Below are 21,806 nucleotides of genomic sequence, written 5' to 3'. Positions count from 1 at the left end.
GTTGTAGCAATGATCTCCTTATATCTGACATCAATTAATTATTTCTGTGAGATAGTTGGAGTAGTTACAAATTTTGCCATTTTAAGTACACAAATAATAGCACTTTGTGACAAAATTTGAGAGCTCGACCACAAAGATTCCGCGAGTTACAGGTACTGAGACAAAAAGTGTCTGGTCTCCCCTACTTAGAGAGCCTGCCCTAAAATATACCATACTGCTGAAGTAATCAGTTTTACAGCAGCAAAGTAACACCCCCCTTGTTTGATAAGCTTTTCCACCATGCAACCCAGAAATGTCATTTTTCATGAGGTGTGATGAACATGACATCTATATTTGTTCAGCTGCGATTTGTCAGCGTTCCCCTCTTGTTGCACAATATTGTGAGTGAATCTTAATGAGATGAATCGACAACCGGTGTGAGAGCGGTGTAATCCTGTAAACACTGGCAAACCTCTGAGTGTCGGCCGTCATCTTTATCTTCAGCGTGGGTGACAGCGCTATGACGAGAGGCGGAGAGGCTTGTTTTATCTCTGAGTCGTAGTTTGATCTGTGGCGTTCATACTCGTACAGGAGGGTAGGTTTCCTCTCTCTCTCTCTCTCTCTCTCTCTCGCGGTCTCTGTGATTCTCTCCTGGTTGCTGTGGCGACGCCTGCCGCAGCGCTTTGCCTCTGCAGACTCTGCAGCTGCGTGCTTGCTAATGTGGAAGCCAAACACAGCTACACGTGTTACGTCACATGTTGCAAGTGCTGTGCCTGCACATTAGAACAGGCAGGTATTTAATAAACAGATCAATTCCTCTTATTTCTCACAGTTTATTAATGAACCCGTCACAACACAACTAATCGATCCATTAAAAAATGAGCCGACTAGAGTCCCAAGTCAGCTCTGAACGAGCAGCGTCTTTACACACACTCAGCCTGTGGTGTACCTGTTGCTCGTGCAGCACTTGTTGGAGCAGCATTCTGTCGCAGTGATAATTCTCTCTCCAACTCCTCATCCTCCCGCATGATGACAGATACCTATTCTGTTTTTTTTGGTCTGTTTTATTAGCCCAATTCTCATAAATGGCCAAACTGCTCCTCTCCAGCTCTCCCTCCTTTGCCTCCACTCTCAAGCTAATGTCATCTTCAGGTGGTGAAGAAACTCCACACTTTATTCTTGTCTTTGGCTGCAGCCAGGATGTTAACTATGACATTTCTTTCATTTCTTTTTCAAAGCCTTGATTTTGATTGCAATTTGCATAATTGTCCTGAGAAGCTACAACAAATGAAAGTTTAATAATGACAACCAAGAGCAGCAACTTTACTCAGATGTAGTTAATTAATGTTAATTTTGTGTCAGAAAAAAAAAACATGTCGGTTTTTGAAGTTTGGAAATAAGTGGGCTTTGTGCTTCTGCTATTCATTAAAGACAAACAAAGAGTCCCTTACTACTTCAACAAATCATGCGTCAATACTCTGCCTTGCCATCTCAGATGTGTGGGCGTGGGGGGCGAGGCAAGCCGATGGCAGCAGAGCCAAGCGGCTCCTGCATTGGAATAGAGGTGATTATGTGACGTGATTCACAGCAAAAAAACTTAACTCACCATGTCTCAGTCTCCCTCCACTATAGTGTTGTTGTAGTTACTGTCTCTGTAAACGTATATTGACAAAAATCCAAGCAACAGTCAGAGTTTAGTTAACTTTTCCCACAGAAAACCGCATCAGTCACTGAGAGTGAGTCATACAGGGTCCTCTGTTTACTGATGGTGATTACATAATTATATAACTTTGTCATTTTCCAGGATGCGTGTCGGTCCGGATCTCACTCACAACACATTATCTAAATCTATATGATTATAAACTGTCAGCCGATACATGTTCAGATTAACAGGTAGAAACACGTTAATTAAAAAAAGACATTTTCAACGTCATGATGTGCACCGTCACGCCTCTTTTGCTTGGTTCAGTGTGAACAAACAAAGGCAACATAAAGGCGAGCCTTAGTCATGGCGATAATGCAGAGTCTCTAATCGATAAGGGCTTCTCTTTAAAGCTAATGTTAGTTTAGGCTGCTACAGTGCATGTCAGCCATAACACCAATACGAGCTATACTGGTCTTTTCCATATAGGAAACTGTATATAACACGTCCATACAAACGTGTGGAAGATTTGTTTATGTTGATTGATGCTGCTGGTCTATGTATTTCTTTTTGAAGGACTCAAGTTGTATTTTCTCTGACCATCCAAAGGATGTGACTCTCTGCAGGGTCTCCAGTGTCCTGTCTCTGTGCCTCTCTCCGCTCTGCTAACAGAGAGCAACAGTAGTTAACATATGTTTACAAATGGAGTTGAATGGCTTCCTGCACAACACAGTTGTTCCACAGAGCCCCTTTGATTAACTGATTAGTCTAAGAAAACATAAACCTGGTAGGGCCTCATGAATAAAAGAAATATTTCATCTGATAGCATGTAGAAACAAAATACATTTCTCATTTGTTGGTTTAATTGATTTCATTTTCAGTCACAATTGTGGTCCAAGCAATCGCAGCCAGAGCCTGAGGGATGTAACCTTTGCTCACTCAGCCCTGGGGACACTACAATCCTCAATATACCTACGTAAAGGAGAACTTTGGTCGTTTTTAAGTCATATCCCTGTTGATCGAGGTTACCGAGTGCTGTCAGTAGGAAAGATAACGTGAATTTTTTGCACGATATTGACTAGTTATCAGGGCGGCAGCTAAAGCGAACCTATGGGCAGACATCCTTAAGTTTCACTTTCGGTTATGTCTGCCCCCATAGGTTCGCTTTAGCTGCCGTTCTGATACTCAGTAAATATTGTGCCAAATGTTCTCGTTATTTTTCCTAATGACAGCACTCGGTAACCTCGATAGGGCTGCAGCTATCGATTCTTTTTGTAAACGATTAATCTGGCACTTTATCGGTCGATTAATCGATTAATCAGATACAATTTTTTTTTTGCATTTTTAAACAACCAAAACAAATAATGCATAACGAAAATGATTTGGCTGTAAAATGATCAAGCATTTCTCAAAAAAACAGAGGTATTCATAATAAAACAATATATGTATATATGTAAAAACAAAAAAAAAAAAAAAAAAAAAAAAAAAAACATGTAGAAAGTGTTCTCTGCTGTGCCCTGTGTTTTGGTGCTTAATGGGGGCGGAGCTGTCAATCACCCACGACAGGTTAGACTTAGCGACATTTTGGGAATCCATTGGTCAATTTGGATGATTGACACCTCTATCGAACCGTCAGAGCCAATAGAATCGAGGTGCAGTCCCCAAATCCATGATAACCACACTAATCCACCAATCACAAGGAGGCAAATACACTGTGTGCGAAGACTAGGGTCCTACCTACTCCACATTATACCTGTCCTCCTGGAACCGAAACTTATCCTGAACTGTCAGGAATCATTTCAAAGTGACACAGACACATTGAATTAGCCGGTGGAGGCGGTGCAATGCACTCAAACAGAGTTTATAATCACAAAACAGCCAATGTAGCATGTAATTCATGATCATGTCTGTATAAAGTGATGTTTATTTTTGCTCTTCTTCGACGGCTGTTTCAGTGAGTTTTGGGCGCAGAGTGATGAGACGTATACAGTTGAAATTTGTAGAGTCCCAGCTTTTATATGACATGCTGTATGTAGCGTTAGCCTGAAGTAGCGTAATCGCTAACGCCGATTTTTCCGACATGCGCCATTAGCATGTTTTTTCTACGTGCTCCTTTAGTTGCTTGGTGTCGGAATTGAGTTTCAATTAGGTGAAAATGATTATCATGAGCGTTTAGCCGAGCTTCTTCCCGTTAAGTGGGTGTGCTGCATTAATATGTTGCTACATGGTTAGCATGCTCTTATAGGGTGTATAATGCAACATGCGCAGCTCGGGTTGAAGAGGTTAAAAACATCAAAGCTAAACATCATATCTAGTCAAACCGCATCACGACATCGCTACAAATACAGTATGTTATTAAAATCAGTGGAACAATCAGATCCCTGCGTATATAGTGCGCATCATAGGAATTTAACGAGGCTTCGAGGCAGAGTTTTTGCCTCGAGGAATTTTTATAATTGAGTTAATCGAGTAACTCGATGAATCGTTTCAGCCCTAAACCTCGATCAACAGGGATATGGGTTAAAAACGGCCGAAGTTCTCGTATAACAGAAGCACTGTGGAGGCAAACTAGAGAGCATCGGTGCAGCATGACTACAGCACTCAGCTCTGCACGACAGGAAACGCACAGGTGATCCTTTTAGCAGCAGCGTTTTGTCATGCCCTTTCGTGTCCTCTGTGAAGATACACAGATGTTTGCTGAGAGCCTCAGAGAAACCTCGCTCTCTTCATTCTTAGTTGGTTTACTTGTTTTGAAGGTTACATAATGAATGAGTTGTCCACCCCATCTCATCTCATCAGTGCTAATTTACCACAATTGTAATTTTTTTTTTTTTCCAGAATAACAAGAATTGTGATATACAATTACGTGTCTTTGAACACAGTTGTAGCTGTTGTCATTGCAGCGGGCCACCAGTTCTTCCCACTGCTTTTTCTTGGTTATCCGAATGAGTTGATTGTCTGAGTGCTGATACACAATCCAGGATAGCTAAGTGGAGAAACTCTGTAGCAAATGTTGAGGCTGTGGGTGTGTGTGACTGAGGCTTGTGTGTGTGGGAGTTCATCGGCTCATTACAGACTAACCATTCTCTTTTGTTTGCTTTTAATGTGAAAGAATGTATTTCCAGTTTTAGAACCAATGTAGGCTACCTATAATTTGCACATCTCCTAGCAACAAGACTTTGAACAAACTAAATATAACTACATGCTAAGGTGTCACTATATGCTCAGCGCTACTGGCTAAAAGAGGATTGTGTTATATATGTGTGCATGTATATGAGGGTTTGTGTGTCTAAATGCACCATCACCAGAGGTCTTCCAGGAAAAGCAAAATGAACAAGTTTCCAAATGCAGTTCAGTGCAGGAGAGGCAATTGAAAGGATCTTCAAACAACAGTAGAAAATGGCAAAATGGTCAAACAAAATGGTCATATTATGACCTGAAGTTTATTGTCTTATAGAGCTGACTAATAACAATACTGTCCAAACACAATATTTATACATGTTGCCAACAAGGTTATTACACTGTAAAGCCTCATTCACATCTTGCATTAACAAGTGATCTGTATCTGGATACGTGGAAACATACATTGATTCAATTGTAAACGTGTGCAGTATGCAGTCACGTCAAGCACACCTGGGGGTGGAGATGGTCTAGTATGGATTGTAATTGGATCTCACCTGGGTGTTAAGACAGGCAGTTTGGTCACATTACTAAAAAAAGTAAAGGAATTGGCCCAACAAGTTCCTGTGATCTCAAGTAAGCCCAGCTAAGGAAAGGAAAATTAAGAAGAGCCCATCCAGCAACATTGCTAACAATGACACACATCGTCTCAGTTTGTTCTTATACAAAAGGTTTTGTCTCTTTCCATTTGAATTCTTCACTGCCTCATATAAGTGTTTTTAACTTTTTTACATCCATATTATAATACATCATTTGGCAGATATTGGCCGTTCACAGATATATTGGTATTGGCATAAACGTTAGCCGATATGCAACAGTATGAAAACCTTCTCTCTCTCTTTTATTTTGGAGATTATAATGCAGAAAAAGATTGTTGGGATAGTTTATAACAATTCAATTCATTAAAGCTGTTTCAGTTTATTGTTAAACTGTAAAATGTTCTGGAATCATTGCAAAAAATGTGTGTATAGAGGTCAATATAGCAGTATTGGAATGTTTACCCCGTAATATCGTTACTGGCATCAGCTCAAAAAGGCAATTATCGGTCTGGTTCTAATCCAGATCGTTTCAAAGTTAGAGTTTATCTCAATCAACCAGTGAACAAGTTGAGTAGATCGTCAACCACAGAAAACAAACACCACCACTCAATCGATAATATCTGAGGTTCTGGAGATACGAACTATAGAAACAAATGGAAAAAAATGGATCCACATACTGCAATAAGTCTTGTGTGGATGGTTTTTCATTAAACAAATGGCACCAAAATATTGAAAATGCAAAAAGGATGATCTGTACTCTACTTGAACTGTGTAGTTGCACTATTTGACAAAATGAAGGTGAAATGGCAGTGCTTCCCTCAGTGATAAATGATACATTGGCACCCTGTAATGTGAGATTTTATATTCAGTTTACAGGGTTTGTAATGAAATTAAAATGAATCACCACAAGGACTAATCTTTTTAAATGAAAAATGTTGGGGTTTTTTTGGGGTTTTTTTTAGATTTGCCTTGTTGCTCTCTGTTACTGCAATCACGTGTGACCTGAAAATTAATGACTGGGAATATACTGCAGTATTTGATATCTACTTGGATATTGTACAGTGTTCTGTTACAATACTGTGATTATATACCGTAGCTCATGTATAATGCTTGGTATCACTTTTACACTGTTTTATGGTGATATTAGAATAGTACCTGAGTTAAAGATATAATAAGTAATAATTCAGCAAATGTCTCAAATGACTTCAATCAAAATGTCACAGTAAAAACGATGTTTTCCCCATAAATGACTTCTATAATGAATAATGTACATGATGTAATCAGAGGAGAATAACATTTACTGAGTATTAAAGAACCTTTTAAGAAAAGGCCATTATTTATTTTTAGCTTTTTATATATTTTCATAACCAAACTCTTGAGGATAAAGACCTCCTCTGGGACACTCAGTGCGTGCTGCTGGTTGTCTGTGTTGACTGAAGTGTGCTTCTAATACAGACGTGGAGCTGAATGTCAACCTCCTGTAGCTGCAGCCTCCCTGGGGCTCTCCCAATGACTGTGACAGCACGGCCTCAGCCAGCCACACCCACAATCTCCCCTCTCTCCCTCCTGCTGGATTGTCTGTCTATCTTCCTACCCCCACCCGTTGACCCCCACCCTTTGCTGTACACCACAGATCAGCACACCAGCGTCTCCGAGCACAGCTCGCCTCTTTCATCAGGCTGTCACACAGCTGCCCTGACTCACAGTGTTTATCACAGCCGCTGGTGTGACACTCGAAAGCGTATGACAACCAGTTTGTGCGTGAGTGTTCGTGTATGTACGCTGCCATTTTTTTCTCGTAGGACTCATTACCCGGGTGATCTGTTCAAGCGCTCTTGAATCCCCCATCTTCGAAGTCAGTCTTCTCCTCAGCCCGGCAGGAGCGAGCCAGAGCTCAGTTCACTGCGCTCGTTGTTCAAAAACAAATCATCGTGTCTCCCTCTGTACCTTAGCAAAATAGGGGCCACATCAGCAGTGACTGGCCCCACATTAGCCAAATTGAACTGAACTCACTCAGTGCCTCTTGTTTGGTTGTGACAGGAGGGGAGGAGCTGTGAGAGGAAAGAAATTTATTTTAGGGTGGTTTAGGGTGTGTGTGTGTGTGTGTGTGTATGTGTGTACTGGTATATGTATCTAACAATGGCCCTCTGGATCGTATCAATCACACTACCAGGGGACTTGAAAGTCAACAGGGGACATTTTTCAGGTCCCTTCTCGCACGTGCCTTGAATCATGCCAGAATCATGCCTTAAAGGAGAAATTCGGTCGATTTAAACATGCAGCTTCATTGCTGAAGCTACCCTTGACTTGTCAGTACCAAAGACGCGAACACATTTGGTCCAGCCATTACAGAGCTCCGTGAAGGAGATTTAGCGTTTACAGCTAACAGCATGGGGTCAGAACTTTACACTGTGTTTTAAGCGTCTTAACATGCTCCACATCTCACACCAAAAGTTATGCAACATTACCAGACACCTTACAACACAGCACTGTAGCTATATGACTCAAAATGAATAAAAGAGTAGTTAAAACAGTGTGTTTGTGCAAGCAGCCACATACCTGTTTGTTGACATCGGCGTCTTCCGGTAGCTAGACCAAACTACTCAATCCGTCGAGCGTGCGCTTACTCCCTCACTGGCAGAGACGGAAACATATTCCAGCATTTTCGTGTTTCTGTTCATAATGTACATGTCCATGTTACAGCCTGTCATGAGAAATGAGCCTTACAAAAGCCTGTTAAGCCTGTTGAGCGCACGCTCGACGGATTGACTAGTTTGGTCTAGCTACCGGAACACACAGATGGCAACAAACCGATATGTAGCTCCTTGCACAAACACACTGTTTTAACTACTTTTTTATTCATTTTGAGTCATACACGCTACAGTGCTGTGTTGTTAGGTGTCTGCTGATGTTGCATAACTTTTGGTGTGAGATGTGGAGCATGTTAAGACGCTTAAAACCCAGTGTAAAGTTCTGACCCCATGCTGTTAGCTGTCAATGCTAAATCTCCGTTCACGGAGCTCTGTAATGGTTGGACCAAATGTGTTCGCGTCTTCGGTACTGGCAAGTCAAGGGTAGCTTGAGCAATGAAGCTGCATGTTTAAATCGACCGAAGTTCTCTTTTAAGCCTGCTGGTAAAATTTTTTTCGTATTTTCCAAGAGGGGACCTGCAGGTGTCTGTATCATCACACCTCTTTTGGATCTGCAGCGCTGACTTTCTGTGTGAATTATACACTGGTTCATCTTTACACTGGAGCTGCTTGGTTCTGTGTGAACAAACAATTGCAGAGAATTGGCAAACCACCACTGCGGCAATAATGCGGCGACTCTGTGTTATAAGGCCTAGTGCTTAAACATGAAAACAACAATCTCACAACTGATCATCTTTATTTCAACTTTATCCAGGTTGTTCCTTTTTATATTTTTGAATAAACATTTTATTTTGCCGCCTTTGCTGTACTCCTTCACTTTCATAAAGACTGAAGCTTTAACCTGGGAAATCGACTACTACAATGAACTTAATGCATTGTTATAAAAGAAAACAATATTTGAAGAGACAATTCAGTTGAGTTTTTTTTCACAAGTGTTATTAATGCTCCTGTTTTCTTCTATTCATCCATGTTGCAGTGTGAGTGTTGCTCCATGCTTTCCAAGAGGGAACTTGTGCTGTAAAATACTAGCTAACAGGGGACTCCTGGGGATGTTTCAGTAGCCCCATCCTCACGGCCCTTTGAGTGTGGGGATCCTGCTCCAATTCTCCACATGCTCCTCTTTGTGAAAGTCTCAGATGGAGTGAGGGGTGAAATTCCGCTGTGCTCTTTTGGATCCGAATGTGAAAAAGGCTAGTGCTTAAACATGAAAACAAAGATCTCACTACTACTCATCTTTATTTAACTTAATCCAGGTTGTTCCTTTTTAAAAAATTTAAACTAACATTGTTTTTTTTCCGCCTTCCCTGTACTCCTTCACATTAATAGAGACTGAAGCTTTAACCTGGGAAATCCACTAAAGTTGAGCTTAATGTATTGTTATAAAAGAAAACAATATTTGAAGATACAATTCAGTTGAGTTTGATATACTCCATGTTAGAGTGTGAATGTCACTCCATGCTATCCAAGAGGGAACTTGTGCCGTAAAATACTTACAACAGGGGTAACAGGGGACTCTTGGGGATGTTTATAATAGATCCATTCTTAGCAGTTAATTAAAAATTAAAGGAAACTATATTCCTTTTACTCTTGACTTTATCCTGATTGATTTTATCCTTTATTGGAAGAACTTGTTACTTCCTTTCACTCTGCTTGGCTCCTCATTTTAATACAGAGAAGATCTGGTAAATGGCTAAGCCATCCACTAGAGCTAATCCTTAATATTTTGATATTAAAACAGAATGACAAAGCAGGTTTAAAGAATATAAATGGCATTATTTAGTAGATGAATATGCATTCCCCTTAAAATTTGTGTCGTGGTGTAATTGATCACTAAAATGTAACTCTAAGTAAGTTAATTTGCTTATACTAATATTTGTGTATGCAGCCAAATTACTTCTAATTTACAGGTAAAACATATTCTTTATTTTCCAGAGAAATGTTTAAATATTGATGACATCAAAGTTAATTATCAACTTCAGAAAGAGACAATGAAAATCTCTTTAGTAAACAAACTATCATTAGGTGAAAGAATGGGTGCAGACAGCTCCAATGCAGGATATGGAAGTCCCCTCTTTGATAGGTAGACGTCGCTGAAGGATCCAAGTCCCCTCTTTGTTTTTTCTTTGAAAAAATTAAGAGAACACATTTGAAGTAATATTATGGTAAAAGACCTTAAAAGAAGCTATACTATTCTATTTTTGTTTCTTCACAATGACCAGAAACAGGAGTCCCCTCTTACATAGTTGAGCCTGACAGTGCCCTGTTGGCCCTGTTCACGTGTGTGTGTGTGTGTGTGTGTGTGTGTGTGTGTGTGTGTGTGTGTGTGTGTGTGTGCGTGTGTGCATGTGTGTGTGCATGTGTATGGCACTTTGCGATTGTTCCAACAATCTCATTCGTCCAGTCTTGACAGAAATTAGTCATGCATGAGATTAACAGGAGGGAATTGGGTTTAATACCAAGAGCTCCAGCACTCTCCTCTGATGTCAATAAAATGTATTTTAGGACAAACAAAGCCAATTGATCCTCCATGAGAAGCTTTATGACAGGCCATTAATGCTTGGGCCGAGTTTTGATGAATACAAATGAAGACTAGATTGGATGGGAATCCCATGAATGACCGTGCACTACATTTAACTTTTGGTTTGAAGTGTCTTATTCATGTTGAAACAATTTCTTCAGAATTTCATTTTTGTACAAAGTGCAAGACAAAAGAAGCACCCCCCTTCAGTGCCGCTAATCCCCTCTTTCTTTCCTTCTGTCTTTGTCTGTCTCCAGATGTGTTGGTGAATGGGAAGCCATGTGACTGTGATGTCATTGCCGACTGTAAAGTGGGCGACGCTGTGAGCCTGGAGGTAAAACTGACAAATCTGAGCAAGAACTCAGTGGGCCCCCTGGCTCTGACTGTGATGCCCTATCAGGACTTCCAGAACGGAGTCCAGAACTATGATTTGGAGGAGGCCGTCACCTTCATCGGCTCCAACACCTTCTACATTGACACGGTCAGTATGGGCTGGAGTATTTACCATCAAACGGGAAGACATATTCTGTACATTTAGCACAATTATGTCACATTATGTAACCAGAATGTTTCAGGTTGTTGCAGAATATGCCCAAAGTTATTTTCAGGAAAAAGAACAATTATTTGAAAGCATGGAGCTTACAGTACAGACACACACAATGCACTGATGATAAAGTAAATGAGCTGAATGATTAGTTTTAACACAGTTACACTACTTTTTCCTAGGTAACATTCTTTATTAATGTTTCAACTTTGGAATTAGTAAAATGAAATGTAAGTCAACACATTACAATGAGTGCAGGCAAAATTGACAAAGCAAACCTAACAGATTCCAGGGTTTCCTGCAGGAAAAAACTTTGGCCAGGGGGGAGGTGAGTGGGGGGGGTTCAACCCAAGAACGGTTGCCAAGAACCGTTCTCGGCAAAAAAAAAAAAAGGATAAATTAATTAATGAGATTGTTATATTATTATTTTTGCCCTCAAAATGAAAGAGAAGTTGCTTAATCAATTATCATTTTTGGCTCTCAAAATATGAGAGAAGTTGCTAAACAACGAACCCACAAACATGATGATGGAAAACAGGAACTGCTTATTTTTGGGGTCATGGCCTAATAAGTTTGAGAACCCTTGGCACACAAAGCAAACAGAAAATTCAGAAAGCAGGAGCAGAAACAGAAACAGGTATGTGACGCTGTTACTGTGATGATAAATGACACTTAAATATTGAATCTGTGTCTATAATAACTACACCCTGACATGTAAATGTGACATCTGTCTTGGTTCATTTAATTTAACTTAAAATTTGGACAACTGACTGCATAATATATGAATCAGAAACAGAAATGCTTTACAGCAGCTCCCATTCAAAGTCAAGAATATGCAGAAAAATAGTAGTCGTAATAAAAAATGATAATAATAATAGTAATAATGAAAAACTATATACATGCTGCATATTTATAATAGAAGTCTCCTGCAACTGTACTTTTTTTTTTTTTTTTTTACCATTAAATGTTATTTTATACATTATCATATTTTATAATATTCTGTCATGGACTATGTCACTTCACTGCTAACAGAAAAGAAAGCAGGCTCACTGCCAGTTGCAGCTTCTTATCTTGGTCTGCTGTCTTTGTTAATTTTTTGTCATGATTGTTATTAGTACTTAGATTATCAAAAATCACAGTTACATGTCAGGATGTGGTTATTATAGACAGATTAAATATTTAACTGTCATGTGTCATCACAGTAACAGCGTTACATACATTAGCAGCTGTAAACACATAAACACATAATAAAACACATCATGTGGTCCATCATGTGGTTCGCCTTTTTTACATATCGCGCTTGCTTTCTGTCAGTCATCACACTGATGATCGCCATGACTCAAGTGCAGCAAACTTTCTGTCTTAAAATATGCAGAGGAAAACTCGGTAGAAGCAGCCGCTAGATGTTTCTCTGTCAACCTCAAGAGAGCGAAAAAATAAAACTGAGCTTCAGCGTCTGTCTGAGGAGGACAGCAACAGGACCAGGCTGCCTGGTGGAGGGAGGAAGAGGGCTGGCGAGGAGCTTCAGATAAACATGCGGGGATGAGTTATCAGCAAACGAGCACGCCACGTGTCCTGCAAAATGATCAGGTCCATGGAGAAACAAATGTCCGCCACCGTGAGTGACAGCAGAGATGAGGAGTTTGCAGCGAGTGCTGGTCGGCTGAATCGTTTCCTCCGCCGCAACAACTTCACTCGCAGAGGACTACTGTTGCCCAGAAGGATGCCAGAGAATTCACAGAGAAGCTGGAGAAGTTTGTGACATTTTCATCCCGGATTTTTGTGAGGAGGGAATTAAACGCCTGTCCCAAATAAACACCTGGTCTGCTAAAACCTATTGGTGGTTAATGGCGGTCCTACGCCCCCCCACCGCCAAAAAAAAAAAAAAAAAAAAGCGGATTTGCATGATTCACAAGGGCATTTTCATGTTGAAAAATCCGGAAAAATCACATGCCTGATCTATGTGCGCTGGTAGATTAGTTCTTAAGCGCTGCTGTGTCGCTTGCATGCATTGCATCAATTTTTTTTTTGCCCGACATTCTAGCCCGGCCGCTACAGATTTCAGGCCGGGCGGGGTGCCTGGCCAAATAAGGTCTGCAGGAAACCCTGGATTCAGGCATGAGTCAATCACAAGAGGGGAACAAGGAAGGCCAAAGTACTTACTGATAAAGAGGAAAAACAGCAGACAATGTGTAAATCAACCAAAATGTGACACAAGTACAGGATAAACAAAGTAAGACATTTTTCCTCAAGACAGTAGAAATATTTGATTCCTTTATTTTTCTCTTTATGAAGATTAAAGAGTTAGACCAGATGTTGCAAAACTTGCCTTCTTAATTATAAATTCTTGCAATTGATGATTGGCAATGTCCATCATTAACTTTAACCATCATCGAAACCGGTCTTTGTCGGACTCTTCCAGTGGACAAGTATCATAGTTAGTCCCATTAAAATAATTTCCCCCTGGGATTATTAAAGTATTTCTGATTCTGATTTGTTAGCCAGAATACATGCTTTGGTGGGAAAAGTCTCAAAAAGTAAGAAAACAACCTTTCTGATTACAGCTGATGGGCAGTTTTGAGCTAGTTCCAAGCTTGGTACCTGTTCCAGCTAATTGTCTTTATCACAGGTTATTGAACACATCTACATGTAGGCTGTAATAAGAGGCAGCAGTAGAACCACTAACCATGTAAAAGTACCTACACTCAGTAAATGGTAAATTATAGTGGAGTAGTTATAAGGACATTTGTAAATGGGTATTAGTAAACAGCATTTGTCAACAACTATGACTTCTTCTATGAAGACACATTTTCATGCCTCCCTACCTGCTATAGATGTGGTCGGTGGCATTATGTTTTATTGTTGTCTGTGCGTCCCTCTCATTCTGGTGAACCTGATATCTCAAGAAGGCTTTGAGGGAAGTGCTTCAGATTTGGCACACATGTCAACTTGGACTCGAGGATAAGCTGATGGTCAAATGTCAGTGGTCACTGTCACCTCAGAAAACATATTTCTGGCCATTAACAATTCAACAATACAAATCATTTTTATGACAACATTTTACAAAATGTCAATTTGGAAAAATTGATGCAGTGATAAAATTTAACTTAAAAAGGTCGAAGGTCAGCTTCACATGACATGTTTATCCTTCATTGACATCACAATGCTCCGCAAAAAATGTGTATGGCCCCTTTTTCAACAACATAGCTCAGAAACAGCAACTTGACTGGTGTGTGGAGGCAAACAGCCATGAAGCAATAATTCAGTTCATTATTTCTATGTGTTAATATAGTTGTAAGTTGTACATTAATAAACATTTCTGCTGAGCTTTTGCTTGCAACAGTGATCGGAGTTATATGGCTTTGCCTATGGCCATAGTGGTTGAAACAGGGCATTAACAGTACATGTACATTCAAGACTTTGAAACACCATGTTCTAAAAGCATGAATTAGCTGTTCTTCCTTCCTAGTAGAGTGGTTCCCATATGATGCTTAACTTGTTAAGATTTAAAATTAGTAGTCATTACATAATCATGGCTGCTTTTTCTTTATTAACATTGTTTCATTTCAGTAGATCATAACATACACATTATGTACCTTGGGGAACAGTGGAGGCAGACATGCTGTTTGCTGGATTACATAACTGCAGCATGTTAACAGTCTTGGTAAAGTGTGATTCACATAAAAATCTAGAGTGTCCTCTGCTAAATAATCTAAAACGACAAAAACACAGGTGTGGTCCTTCACAGGTCATGACTGAAATCTTTGTATTAAAAAGAGCCGGATCAGAGGAGAGGCTTTGTCCGTAACAATTCTCCCTCCTGAATGAACATGCTGAAGGCGATGAAAATCGACTTGGTAGATGCCAGAACAAAGAGTTTATAGTCTGAAAAGCAGATGAAAGAATTCTCTATGTTCCTGAATGTGCAAAACATCTTCAATTTGGGAATTTTTCTCAACTGGCAGGGGGAAAAGCTGCACTCGCTCATATCTTTCCATCAAAGCCACCATCAGCTTCAAACTTCACTCCTGCTGGCTTCACTGTGGCTGACAGTGTGCCAGCTTCATTAAGGGCTGCTAATGAGTCCTCCTGCGGTCTGTCTTTGCTTTCACCAGGTTAAACCCAAAGAGAGCTCTGTCTGTGTGGGTGCCCTGCTCTTCCTCTACACCGGAGACTTCTACCTTAAGATCAAGTTCCAGGATGACAGCACTGGACGAGAGCTTCCTTTAGCCTGGTTCACTCTGCCCAGCGTCCACATCCGGTCCCTGGACACTCCGCTGCAGGCCGGGGCATGAGGAGCCTCTGGCTTCGTCATTTTTAGTTCTGAATGAAGGATAGATAGTTCTGATGTGGATGTTCTATGTAAATACACACATGTAAATATGATATTGTAAAAGGTTACAGCATGTGTGTGGGTGTGTGTGTGGGGATTTGAATTCTTATTTTCAAAACACTTGAGTGCTGTTACATGTCTCAGTCCGCAGATGTGTTCAGACAGAACTCAAAGCGAATCTTTAAATCTGGATTAAAAAAAGAGCTTGTCCTCAGGTCTTTTTCACACACATACAGAGAGGAGAGGAACAAAAAGAGAAACTGGACTGACTGACAGAACCTACTTGAGTTTGATATCAGTCAAAGCAGAGCACAAACACACTCCTGCATACACTCAGTGCATGTGTAGAGATATAGCTAATGATACAGCTATCATCTGTGCATTTGGCTGTGTGGGGTGATTAAAACCTGCCCAGTGGACAAATGTGCGCGTGTGTGTGTGTGTGTGTGTGTGTGTGTGTGTGTGTGTGTGTGTGTGTGTGTGTGTGTGTGTGTGTGTGGCTGTTAGCTTCTTTCTGAACACATTTTAAAGGCTTGGACCTAAATTGGTTAACTTCAGTGGACTCACTTGTTGAGGCAAATAAGATTCAAGTTATGTTTTAGTGTTGAGTTTATATTTGACACATGACCAACAGGAAACCACATTGACAATACTGATCTCCTTCGCTCCTCAGAAGACGCAGTGCATTTCAGCTGCGAGACAATAATTGATGCTACAGCTGCATTTCTTGAATATTTGCTGGTTCTGTTAGCCAGCCTGCTACGAATAATTCCAAAAGAGTTAGGACACTCCTGTTCTTCTTACTTTGCATGTCATAGGCATCAAATTCAAAGTGAGTGTATATTTACAAGAGGCAACAAAGTGAATCAGCTTGAAGATTAAATATATCGTTATTAATACTGTATTCAACTCCATATAAATTGAAAAAGGATTTGCAAAACATTAAATTGTGATTTTTCTTACGTTTCACTGCTGATGCAGTATGTAAGAATTTCTCACTTGTCAAAGGTCACTCAGTATCAATATGCGGTTACTCTGTTGATATACAAACTACCTGCCGCTGTGCAGCTAGCAGTCAACACTGGGGGCTCGGAGTGGTATTATGAGACAGGATGTTGCTGGTTAGCATGCTAACTTCAGTTGATATCCCTGCAACACAACAAGTAGACATCTTTGGTGTTAATCTTATTACCTCCCATTCTATCAATCATTTCAATTCAATTTGGACCTAAATTCCTACATATTGCACCTTTAACATGTGTTTTTGGCTGGCTAGCTGTAGCCTTTCACCAGCTAGCTAGACTGATCTTAAAGAATTGTTGCCATGCCATGAAATTCAATAGATTTTTATGTAACCAAGCTTTCAGCACCAACTTTTCCGCAAGAATATGTAAATGTCCACTTTCTGGTGTGACCATGCACTCATATTATAGTCACAGTTTTTGTTTTTGTTTTTTTCAATCACAGTGCCATTAATTCAGTGGATTCTCTAACAGTTCTTCTCTTTAAAAGTCAGAGGAAGTAGTGTAAAGGGACAGAAGACCTCAGAGTCGTCACTGAAGATGAGCTGCACACCAACCCTGAATATGATCTGCCAGAATGAGAAGCCAGTTGTGTACAATTAAATGTATTTATTTCTACTGCTGTATCGCAGTTTCTCTTACCTCTGTGCCACAACACTGAAACACCTGATGAACGAAACTGTGTTAGATTAGTCGGTCATCATGTGTGACCTATAATTGTTGTAAATAAATGTTAAAAGAACTCAACATTTGTTCATGTTCTCATTATTCAAACTCTGCTTCCGTTTGCCGCGGTCATTATATCTCTGCGGCCTCCTATCTTTTTCTACCTCCTGAGGTGACCTTTATTGCCTCAACATTTTCAGAAACTCCAGTCTGACATTCACAAACACCAGAATCCATAAACAGTGGTTACCGAGGAAAACACTGCTTACAGATAATCATTTTTAACATTTTTTTATACAGGGGAGGGTGACTAAGCAACATGATACCTAGCAAACTATGTATGATACTAACAGTGTGCATGACACCTCTCCCACTACTTCCTGATGCAGAGTTAACCAGTTTATCCACAGCACTTCTGGTGTGCCGTCAGGAAAACTACTCACCATTCTCCATCTGGGAACCTGAATCAGCCATCTTGGGGTAACAAACTCACTCTCCGAGCCTTTAGGTTACCACTGGTCCAAACAGCAGTTTTTATGGGATACGTGTTGAACGTTCACTGCAGGCCCTCCTCCCGTCCCCCCCACTGGTGGATCGAATGTGAACTGGGTGATAAGGAGATGCTGAGTGAAGACTAGCCTCGTCCAAGGGCTACACATGTCTTGGGGGACATTGGGAGGCCTGAGGGTTTTATGTGTCTTTGAAAAAAGGTCTATCAGTGAATTAAAAAACACAGTCAGCATGTGGTGGCCCAGCGCCTGTGAAGACAGCTCACGTCCCACCTCATGACCGGCCATTACTGGATGTCACTCTGTATATGACTCGAGGGGCCTGGTGTGGAATGAGAGGATCAGAGAGTGCTTTCTTTTTTACCCACACTGCCTGACCAATAACCTTCCACCAGGAACAAGCACCTATTTATTGAAAATAACAGCTCAGACATTGTGGTGGAGAGCAAGCTGTTATTGTAGAGTACATCTTTCTCCGTTCTCTTGGGAAAATGTCCCAAATTTCTGACGCGGGTGGCGTCTACGATCCTGGTGAAAGCACGAGAAGTGACGAGCGTTCTTTTTTCCGACTCGTGGCGTTTCCCCCGCATGAAGGTCACATTTGAAGTTCGGCGACAAAGCGGCTTTCCCATTCTGAGCAAATGTGTTGGTTTACATATGTGAATAATACATCAGTAAATACACACAGTTCATCAGTTATGCATACAACGCAAACAATTCCAAAGTCATGCCCTCAATGCTGATTAATTTGTTTATCAGCTTATTTATTTGATTAAGAATAGTGTGTGTGTGTGTGTGTGTGTGTGAGAGAGCTTTGAAAAGTCAAATTAAAAATGGAAAGCAACTCAAATCGAGCAGACTCCTGCGTGCAACAATGAGACTAGACTGCGTGAGGCCAAGTCTCTGTGAGCCCACCTCTCAAATGCAAATTCTGTCTTCTGCACGCTGTTTACCGACCCCCGTGGCTGTCTTCTTCAGTTAAGGTGACTGCGTCTTATAAAGCTAAATAACAGTGTGCCTGCAATTAAGAGTGTCCTATCCTCGCTTATCGAAACATAGATTCACCTCAGTCACACTAATTAAATTTTAAGGGTCTGGCAGGGACACTCTGGGAGACTTCAGAGCAAATAAAAAACAAAACCGTCTCCAGCAGCAGGTAAGACCTCTGTTCAGGGATTCATCAACAGTCAATGTTTTTTCTTTCTCGTGATTCATTAGAGCGTCACAGAGTGACCCGGTTGATAACCATGACAAACATTAAGGTAATGAGCTTCACAGTTTACAGTTTGCTATCAACAGTTTGGCTGGGGGGGGGGGGGGGGGGGCGGAGGAACACACCTGCATGGAAAATGTGGCTTTGGCGTGTGTGCTGCATGAAATATGCAGGTCTACAGTCTACAGGTTATTTGTATGCAGATTAAAGCGACTGGGCTGGTTCACTCAGTTACCATACAGATCCTTTTGATTACTTGAGTAATTCCATCCTGGCAAATGTTCCATAACTCTTGGCTTTAGTTATTGGCTAGGACACCCTAACCCTCATGTATTCAGGTGAGTTTCGCTGATAGCCATGCTCTCTTTTTCAGGAAGGCCTTGATCACAGTCACACATGGAAGATGCTCAGCACAAACACAGTCAGATTAGTTGGGGTTAATGGCACCTCAGCGGTGGTAATGAGGGAGGGGCAGGCATTGTCCTTCACTTTCCCCACCGCAGAATTAGACTGCCAGTCCAGGGGATGGACCTGAGAGCCTCTGGTTACAAGCTCACTCCTCTAACCTTCAGGCTACTGCTGATTTGATAAAAGACTAGAACATGTTAGAACATGTTTTACTTCCTCCAAAGCAATTTTGAATGGGTCTCTAACAGAGGTCAAATAACAGTAACTTGAGCACAGCCAAGAATTAACTATCAACTGTATTTTTTTTACCTAAATCTCCTTGACATGCCCAAATAGTTTACTTTTTTGTGAGGCCTTGCCTTGCATAGTAAATGCATGGATAGAACTAGACACAGTGCACCGAGTCAGGCTTGGTGCCCTTTTGCCTTAAGGCCCCCATACACCGGCCAGACTCAAACCAACAGCCAACTGCCTTTATTTGACCAATCCATTGCCTCTCGCCTGACCCGTTTGGCAGAAAAGTTGTATGGAAACATACCGCTTTGACGGCTGCCAAATATATAGTAGCGTGTACATTCTGCTTCACTAGTCTCGTGCCAGTAATCCAAAACATGAAAACAGGAAATAACTGAAGGGAGTGCATAGAAAAACAAAGCGCACACAGTATTCTGCCCTTCCCACATCGCGCTGATTCGCTAGCACACCGCCAATCAAAACGGTCATACAGCTAGCACACAGCCAATCAGGATATCCAGTGGCTCAGACGGCCAACAGCCAACGTTCTCAGACTTTGCATGTTGAATCAGTGCAGGCGCTGTCCGCACAGTCCCAAAAGCTTCCATTGCAGCTGAACACACCCAACAGATTTGTTCCCGAACTCGTCCGAGTCTCCCCAAACACTTCAGATGGCCAATATATATAGCAACCCATGAAGTTTGGATATCTATGAAACTTTCCAAGAGTGTGACATCAACCCAAAGGAACATCTGTGTGTGGACCAACACACAGATGCCAGGGACAGTGGGCGCCATCTGTGAGTCCAGTATCCAGTTCCTATGACAAATTTTTAGCTAGCCTACATATAGTACAGTATGTACTTATATTATAGTTTTTTTGTTTTTTTGTTGGGTTTCAACCTGGTTAATTTCTGAAACTTTATTGAAAAAAAAGCTCCCTCTGGAGCCACTGAAGACATTATTCAAGTAGGAGAACTCATGAGTCAGCTGATCTTGATGTTTAAAACCAGCAAAGTTTGTAGTGCAAGACCTCTATTTGGGTATTCTACACAATACTTTTACTCCTCTAAAGGTTTCCAGTATGCCTCTACTACCGTTTATTACCTTTTGAGCAGCTTTTAAAGTCTGTAAGTAAGATGTTCATGAGTAGAAACACAGAGCGTCAGTGTGCGCCAGGTTTGACGCATCGTCACACACATCACCGCCCTAAACAGATGTCTGACCTCCCCCGAGCCGAGGACACCCAGAAGAGACTGAGCATCCTGTCTGGAGTTTAAATGAGGATCCTTATCAGAAAATCCACCGCGCGTTATTAGCCACCAACCTTCATTACCTTGCAGCAAACCTGTAATTCTGATCGTAATCAGCCGCATAATCACCCATCAATCTGCCCTGACGCATCTGCCTTCCCCCACCTGATATTAGCTGCTAGTTAGGACAGTGGAGGAGAATGAGTTGTTTGAGAGCAAACAAGAGCCCCCCCCCCCAAAAAGAACTCTGCTGTAGACAATGTGGCGCCTCACTCTGCATGAAAACATTCATGCAAATGAATCTAAGAGAAGCCAGAGTTCAATTAAATCCATTTCTTCTCTCTGTCAGTATTGAGTGGTAAGTCGTGTCCACTCATATATATATGCAACCTTGATATGTAAATGATGTCAGGAGTGGAGTGGTGCGGGCGCTGTGGGGGGATTAGGGGTGTGTGCCAAAGAAAGACAAGCGATTTGACACCTGCACTGCTCTTTCACTCGCGCTGTAGCACTGCAGGGAGGAAGACTGGCAGAGGAGAAACGCATAGGAATCCTCAGCCGCTGTATTTTTACCGATCCACTGTGACTCTCCGACTTAATTAATACCCTATCTGCCACGGCACACGAGCTGCTCAATATGAAATAAAGCCCACCTGAAGTCTGGAATGTGACTGCAGCTTGTGTTTCCTCCTGGTTATAAATCCCCATGAAATGAAAAAAATGACGTTTTTTTTTCACCTTGTTCTCTAACGTTCCATGTCAGAGTGTGCACCTTTATCACATTCAGTCCTTGAAATTGACAGAAATGTGTTGTTTTGACCTGATGTCTAACCCAGAAACACCTTGGCCGAAGCTTCATTGTACGTGGAAGCAATTTACGTATTGACAGTGAAGAGATGCCTGATATTTTCTAGCTTCTTCTGCTTTCAGCTGAATCCCATGGTCTTCATCAGTGGACGGAGTTTGCTCTGTTAATGTTAAGTTGTCTTGTTTTTTGGGGAGAATAAAGACCTGGAGATGCAATGGAAAGCTCTAGAAAAGTCCGTTCATGGATCTTGTTTCGGAGTTATTTTGTCAAACTACTAGCCAAGGTCAAGATTTAACTTTAATATTGAA

At 41.2% G+C, this 21,806-nt stretch overlaps 1 protein-coding gene across 2 annotated transcripts in view; it reads left to right on the top strand.

The window, feature by feature from the left end:
• Window positions 1-17,155, top strand: part of trappc9 (trafficking protein particle complex subunit 9) — a 257,722-nt gene extending 240,567 nt beyond the window's left edge. For both annotated transcript variants that reach the window (XM_030412357.1, XM_030412356.1), the window contains 2 exons: window positions 10,767-10,990; window positions 15,169-17,155. In XM_030412357.1, coding sequence (XP_030268217.1) covers window positions 10,767-10,990; window positions 15,169-15,348 — 404 coding nt within the window. In that variant the 3' untranslated portion in view covers window positions 15,349-17,155. The remainder of the gene's footprint in view (window positions 1-10,766; window positions 10,991-15,168) is intronic.
• The last annotated feature ends 4,651 nt before the right edge of the window (window positions 17,156-21,806 follow it).

This window comes from Sparus aurata, chromosome 3, assembly GCF_900880675.1.
Source record: "Sparus aurata chromosome 3, fSpaAur1.1, whole genome shotgun sequence".
Classification (NCBI taxonomy): Eukaryota; Metazoa; Chordata; class Actinopteri; order Spariformes; family Sparidae; genus Sparus; species Sparus aurata.
The sequence above is the reverse complement of the archived record's forward strand: the minus strand, read 5'-3'. Positions and strand labels throughout refer to the sequence as shown.